General features: G+C 43.4%; 1 protein-coding gene across 17 annotated transcripts in view; it reads left to right on the top strand.

The window, feature by feature from the left end:
* C2cd5 (C2 calcium dependent domain containing 5) overlaps nt 1-7,510 on the top strand; it is a 90,049-nt gene that overhangs the window by 68,606 nt on the left and 13,933 nt on the right. For all 17 annotated transcript variants that reach the window (XM_021164738.1, XM_021164737.1, XM_029478455.1 and 14 more), the window contains 6 exons: nt 2,412-2,475; nt 2,730-2,791; nt 3,169-3,267; nt 3,774-3,863; nt 4,327-4,414; nt 4,729-4,815. In XM_021164738.1, coding sequence (XP_021020397.1) covers nt 2,412-2,475; nt 2,730-2,791; nt 3,169-3,267; nt 3,774-3,863; nt 4,327-4,414; nt 4,729-4,815 — 490 coding nt within the window. The remainder of the gene's footprint in view (nt 1-2,411; nt 2,476-2,729; nt 2,792-3,168; nt 3,268-3,773; nt 3,864-4,326; nt 4,415-4,728; nt 4,816-7,510) is intronic.

The following is a 7,510-nucleotide window of genomic DNA, read 5'->3' as shown; positions in this document are numbered from 1 at the left end:
TCTCTCTTTCTCTCTTTCTCTCTTTCTCTCTTTCTCTCTCTCTTTCTTTCTTTCTTTCTTTCTTTCTTTCTTTCTTTCTTTCTTTCTTTCTTTCTTTCTTTCTTTCTCTATCTACCTACCTACCTACCCACCCACCCACCTACCTACTACCTACCTACCTACATACATACATACATACCTATCTATTTGGTTTTTCAAGACAGAGTTTCTCTGTGGAACTTGCTTTGTAGACCAGGCTGGCCTTGAACCCACTGAGATCTTAAACAGTGTGGTTCAAGCAGGGATTATAGCTATGTGACACAATGCCCAGACTAATGTACTGTTTTTAACACAGTATAATTGTCTTTACTTTTTTATGACTGCATTTGATAGATATTGCTGTATGCACTTTGTAATAATCCCACTGAGTGCTGAGTACAGTGTGTCCTTGCTGCATGCATGAGATGGTGTTGACAGTCTTGAACAGTTAAACTCCTTTCCTGAGGAGTCTCTGTGGCATGGTGCCCAGCAGCTCACTGTTCTCAGAGCAGTGTCCCCCACCGACCCCTAAGAGTAGCTTAGGAGAGGAACAGTGTCCTCCACCCACCCCTGAGAGACAAGGGAATGATACAGGCACATTGTGAGAAGAACGTTGTTGAGGAGATCTGCGGCTTTGAACCCAGTGACTCTAGAAGCTGGTAGTAGAATTGTGTTGGAATGGGATTCTAGAGGAAAGTCTGAAACGTGGGTAACTGCTAAGGGAATCGCCCATCAGACATGCAGTTGAGTGGGACGAGAGGGATTTTTAGTTTTATGTGTTTGTTTTTTTTATTTAAAGATTTACTCATATGTTTGTATACATGTGTGAGTTTATGCAGGTTGTCCATGTGGCCAGAGAGATCCAGATCCCCACTGCTGGGGTTACAGGCATTTGTCGAGCCACCGAGTGTGGGCACTGGGAGCTCTCAGCTGGGTCCTCTGCCAGAGCAGTGTGTGCTCTGCACTGCTGAGCTCCCTCTGCCTCCTGAGATGGGTTTTCATGTGCAGAACCCCAGACGAGGGCCTGTTTTCCATTGCTTTACACTGTAGGATGGGAGAAAAGGGAGGTCAGTGGAGAAGCAGTGTGCTTCAGGCAGGCAGTTGGCTCTGGGCTGTGTGGCTAGCACAGCTAGCAGTAACATCAGTGCTTCCTGGAGCCTGTAAGAATTGGGCTTGTTAGGACTCCACTTCACATCTAGGGAAGGCAATGTCAAGCTGGGCCCTAAAAGTGTCTTAACAAGCTCTCCAGGTGGCTGATCATCCCTGGAGTTTGATCCAGAGTATAACTGATAAATTAGGTGATGGGATCCTGACTGGGTAGAAACACAAAAGAAAAGTACTTCCATTGAGGGCAGAAGATGGGGGCAGGGGACAGATTCAGTGAGAGAGGAGACAAATGGGGAACACCGGTGACTCTGCTTGTGTCGTGTTTGGGGAGTGGTGGCTTGAGGTGCGGCCATGACTGGGCAGCAAAGCTGAAATGCAGGTAAGCATGGCTGTAGGATGCTGTATGTACGAACCCTGGCTTTGTTTAGGCTTGTTTATATTATATGTAGAGTATTTTTATAAACATTTTTGAAAAGTCTGCATAATTGTGTCAGTATACTTTAATGTATAAAAGGTTTTACCTAGCGGTATTTGAAGTTGTTACTATGGTGAAATTTGCTGATGCTAGAATTTTTGTTTTACATTTTTATTTGTTTATATGTGTGTGTCTCTGTGTATATATGAGCATATGTGTGCGGGTGTCTGCAGAATCAAGAAGAGGGTATCTCAGCTACTTTTGTTATGAAGAGGTATCATGACCAAGGCAACTTGTAGAAGAAAAGAGTTTATTGATGCTTACAATTGCAGAGGGGTAGAGTCCATGAGCATCCTGACAGGGAACGTGAGAGCAGGCAGGTAGGTGTGCTGATGTAGTAGGTGAGAGCTTTCACCCTCATCTGTAGGTAGGAGGCAGAGAGAAAGAGCTAGAAACCTCCAAGCCTACGCCAAATGACACAGCTCCTCAGACAAGGCAGTGCCTCCAGATCCTTTGCAAACAGTTCTTCCACCTGGAGATCAGGTGTAGGATCCATGATCCTACGGGGCTGATCTTACTCCAGCCGCCACCCGGGGCACTGTATCCATTCAGGCTGCAGTTTCAAAGCATTGTGAGTCTCAGTTTGGGGGCTGTGAACCAAACTCTGGTCCTCAGAAGAGCAGCAGAGCACTCTTAGCCCTGAGACACCACTCCAGCCCCCATGTTAAATGCATTAGCAGGGGAAATGGCTCTGCATTTTCTAGTTCTTAAACCTTGAGCTTTTCAGAGAATGAAAATAATTTTTAGGTATCAGGACAGCTTCCGCATTTGGATTGATGGTTACACAGTAGTCTTATCTTTCTGTCTCTAGATCGATGACACGGATGCCATGGAAGACGTGCACTCCCTTCTTACTGATGCCCCGCCCCCTTCAGGTATGCAGCAAGCTGGCTTTGAGATAGTGTGCGTCGGTGTTCTGGTTCCTATTGTCAGGGGACTAGCTTTCTCGTTAGTTAGTTATTTCATTTATGTTTTGGAAATGGGGTCTCATGGATCTCAGCTGTGTTGAACTCAGTATGTAGTCAAAAGAAATGAAAATTTTATATTTAAACTTTATAGTTGAGAAATATTATTTCAAAAATTCAAAATCAGTAAATTATCTTATCTTAATTATAATTTGTTTTGGCAGGTTTTTATAGTTGTAATACAGAAATTATGCCTGGCATAAATAATTGGACATCAGAAATACAGGTAAACTTTTATCAGATTGAAGCAAATGCATATACATTATAAGTTTTACTTAAATACCAATTCTTTTTGACCCCCAATAGCAATTACAAACACTGTTCTTTTTAATTTCCGTACTTATTCATTATTTGGGGGGGGGGGTGGCGGCGAACACCTTTTAATCCCAGCACTTGGGAAGCAGAGGCAGGCGATTTCTGAGTTCAAGGCCAGCCTGGTCTACAGAGTGAGTTCCAGGACAGCCAGGGCTACACAGAGAAACCCTGTCTCAAAAAACCAAAAAGAAAAAAGAAAAGTTATTCATTATTTGCCAGTTCTATCAATTATTAGACTTTGGGGGAAAAAACAATAAGCTGTGGTGTTGCTCTTTCTCCTGCACTTAGATGTTCACGTCAGTAAGAGTGACCAGACTAAGCAGCCTCAACTTGACCAACCAAGCTCTCAACAAGAGCTTCAACGGCCTGTGTGAGAGCTTGCTCAAGGTAGGGGCCTGCCGCCACCTGTGCCACACGGGGCACTCGCTTACTCTTGCTCTTCTAAGACAGCATTAGGAAAGAAGCTGTTTAACTTAGTAGCTTAACTTTCATAAAAATCTAGTACATCTGTAGAATGTTTTTAAGAGCCTGAGTTGTTGACAGACTTTAAACTTTTATTGGTGTGTGTGTTTTGCTCAGAGTGGTGGGTTGTATAAAGTTGTATTAGCTAATTGCGGTGGTATGCAGTGACTGGGATCCCTCGGTCACTTGTCTTCCAAGATTGTCCCACCTCTTACTTCATGTCCTCTGTGTTTATGTGACCATATTCTATAAACACCTAAACCTTACTGTCACCCAGTTGCTGACACTGCACTCTGAAGGGGTGGGGCGGTTTAGCTCTCCATTCTTGGGTTTTACCTTCTTTTGGTGTACTGTCTCTGGACAGCTAACCACGAGTTCATTAGTGTGCAGTGAAGAGTGACGTCATCAGTCCTCTCCTCTCCTCTCTGCAGAGCCTGTACTTCAAACTTCGCTCCATGACCCCCTGCTGCCTCTGCCATGTGAACTTTACAGTGTCTCTGCCTGAAGATGAGTTAATCCAGGTAATGAAGGTGCCACTGATTTGTAGAAGAGGGGTCTAGCCCTTTGGGATCTGTTTTAGCTTAATGTTTCCATAGTCAGTAACTTCACACAGTGTCTTAACGCAGACTAGCTGAAGGTGTATCTTAGCTTGCATCAGGCTCTGTATTTCATTTGTCTTGCTGCTGGTAATCTGCAGGGGTGCTCCAAGTGAGCACATTGTACACAGAATGGGGCCCAGTGTGCATGACTTTACCAGTCCCCTTTACAGACCTGGTCTTTTAGAGAAGGCACATTCAGAAAAGTCTAGATTTGATGTACATGTTGCATGTCTGAATTTACATAGAATTCTGGTTGAGAATCTTAATCAGGAAGGAAGAGCCAGTCAGTTGATACAGGTCGTCCCTTGGTGCTAAAAGAAGATTGTAAGAAATTGAATTTTATCACTGATTATTTTGCTAATCATAATTGTTTTCCTAATTGTAGGTTACAGTCACAGCGGTTGCAATAACTTTTGATAAAAACCAGGCCTTACAGACCACAAAACCCCACATTGAAAAGTCACTACAAAGAGGTAAACTTTGAAGTCTAGCAAGTAAAGTTCCCATTTGCCTGTTACAGCTTCACCTATGGTAGGCTAGGGTATGGTTTTTTGTTTGTTTGTTTGTTTTGTTTTGTTTGTTTGAGATAGGACTTCTCTGTGTAGTCCTGGGTGTCCTGGAACACACTCTGTAGACCAGGCTGGACTCGAACTCAAAAATTTGCCTGCCTTTGTCTCTCCCAAGTGCTGGGATTAAAGGCATTCTCCAGCACTGGCCCAGCAATAGGCTAGGGTTAAAGCTGGACCAGAGGTGGTTGCTAGGTAACTGCTGTGCATCTGCCTCTTAGCCTCCACAGATAATGAAGAACTGCTGCAGTTCCCGCTGGAGCTCTGCTCAGACTCACTGCCTCCTCATCCTTTCCCAGCAGCTAAAGGTTGGTCCCCTGGGAGTCTGGGTGGCATGGCGGTCTCTCCCCTGTTTCTTCAGTCAGTCTGAGAAGTCTGCCCTTCATCCCATCATTGTGTGTTGTTCTTACTTTACTTTGCAAACAGTGACGGTTCATTTTTCTTATGTTCCATTCTTATATTTCAGTTTTAACAAAAGTTTTACCTTTAATTTCCCAGTGTATATATTTATGTATAGTGTATTTGGTGTTTTATCTGGTAAATTTTCTTCTAGTAGAGGTTTTTATTTAGATTTTCATAGAGTCTCCAGGGGGATGCAGAGATTAGACAGGAATGTGCTTCCATCCTTTTAACCCCTGAGACAGAGTTTCTCTGTGCAGCCCTGGGGTTCCTAGAGCCCCTCTGAAGACCAGGTTGGATTTGAACTGCCTCTGCCTCCCGAGTGCTGGGTTAAAGGCTTGGGACGCCACTGGCCACTGGTGCTTACATCCTGTACACAGTGGCTGCAGTGAAGGGCAGTGCTTTTATAAGTAACAGATAGCTTTTAAAATACAAAATAATCTCCCCCTAATGAGAAAACTCTTTAAGTTCTACAATCTACAGAAAAGAATGGGAGGACTGCTTTTTTCTGTTTCTCTTTGTTTTAGTATAAATTTTATTTTGATTTCTTAAAACTATTCTGTCTAATCTTACATTACCTATTCAGTAAATATAGTTTGTATTTTTTCTAAAGTTTTTAATTGAGAAATAATTCATTTGTTATTTAATATCAAATTAGTTACTATAATCATTATATTTCATAACAATTGAAATTGTTCTATAAGTATTTTTATTTGGTAACAAATTATATGTAAAGCAGAATGTATGTGTGTGTGTGTTCACTAACTCAGCCATTGCACGGTCTATCTGTCCATTCAGGGATGTATGTTTATCTCAGAGTCCATAGATTTGAAGAGATAAGCCATGTTGGAATTCTCAACTGGTAACTGCATATCTTTTCTTGTGTCACCAACTTCAATCCAATTTAGAGTGGTACAGGAAACCTTAGCGTCCCTTGACGCTGGCTCAGAGGCTAACACTTGCCAGTTGGATCGCCTTTAGTTCCCAGCACCCACATGGCAGCTCACAACTGTCTATAGTCAGTCTCAGGGGACCTGGCCTCTTTAGTTATCAGGCACACATACTCTGAACAGAAATATGTGCATGCAGAACACTTGTACACACAAAATAAAAGTAAGTCTTTAAAAAAAAAAAACTTCGCTGAGTTCCTTAGATCCCCCAGATTTTCAGGGATCATTTGTCTTCCCTCTGCATGAGGAACCATCTGTGAAACCTGGCCAGCAAAGGGTTAAAGTCTGCTGCTAACTTAACAGAATATGTTTGGAATCGGGATGTATTTTAGCTGGATTTTAGCCACATAGTCTCTACTAATTGGACTTGCAGAAGATTAGCATGACATTTGTAAGTTTGCCTTATCCATCGTGACACTTCCAAATGTTGAAGCCAGTTACAACTACTGCTTGTGTGGTCGATCGGTCCCTGTGTGAAATGCACTGTGCATTGTGTGAACTGAAGAGCAAGAGGAGGAGGAGCATCTGGCTGGGAGCCTTACATGTGTCCTGCTTCAAGTGCTTCCTGCTGATGTCAGGCAGCAGAGAGGCCTGAGGTGGAGGAAAGCCTGCTGGCTGACGACAGACCTCTGTCAGCCCTGGCTTCACAGGTCTACAGTCTCGAGTTTTACTCTTCCTCTTAGTCTTTAAGTTTTAAACATTTGCGTGTTTCTATGTTTTGTGATTGTGAACATGTTTGTAGTAGTTAAAATGTAAATGAAAGGTTGAACTCTTGTCCAGTTCAGAGAGCTTTCATAATTACCAGGTTTTCCAAGAACCCTCCAGTGAGGTAAAGCAGCCAGTCAGATTCCTCTCTAAGTTCTGAGTCCTTTCGAGCAACCCCAGCATGGGAGTGGCTGACAAAGGGTGCGGAGTGAGGGGTTCACTCTGTAGGTTAAAGCCTTGGCTCTAGGTCTTACTTAAGAAAGCGTTTCCAGAGTTAGAGAAACATTGACACCATACCACCTTCACTGCCGTCCTAAAATCCGAACCATCGTGTCTACTAATATATAAAACATACTAAAATGTGTGCCACCCAGTGATCCACGCAAAAACTGTGCTTGCCTGTTACGAGAAAACCAGCAGTGCACACTGTACTTGTGCCTCTCACCCGTAGTTGTCCAAGTTCTGGCTTGTGTTGTGTGCGTACATTGTCTTTACTTCTCTCATCCTTTCAGGAGGACACGGGCTTTAAAGTTATTTTAAGGTAACTTGCAAGGATTGAGGGTAAGGTGGGTTGTGAAAGGTTTGAAGACTAGAGCAGTGCTCTTATAACGTGATTGGAGTGTTTAGAAAGGGTGTGAAAATCTAAGGTTAGCAGTGAAGAGGAGTTTGGGAGAGGAAGCCAGGAGGGTTGGGAGGACTTCTGGGTGGGGGTCTCACTTGTGTGGTTTTGCTGAGGTGACCAGCTGAGCAGGCAGACTGTTGTAAGCATTGACTTCTTTTTTTTTTTTTTTTTTTTTTTTTTTTTTCGAGACTGGGTTTCTCTGTGTAGCCCTGGCTGTCCTGGCACTCACTTTGTAGACCAGGCTGGCCTCGAACTCAGAAATCCGCCTGCCTCCCAAGTGCTGGGATTAAAGGCGTGCGCCACCACGCCTGGCAAGCATTGACTTCT

Source organism: Mus caroli, chromosome 6 (assembly GCF_900094665.2).
Source record: "Mus caroli chromosome 6, CAROLI_EIJ_v1.1, whole genome shotgun sequence".
NCBI classification, from domain to species: domain Eukaryota; kingdom Metazoa; phylum Chordata; class Mammalia; order Rodentia; family Muridae; genus Mus; species Mus caroli.
The sequence above is the reverse complement of the archived record's forward strand: the minus strand, read 5'-3'. Positions and strand labels throughout refer to the sequence as shown.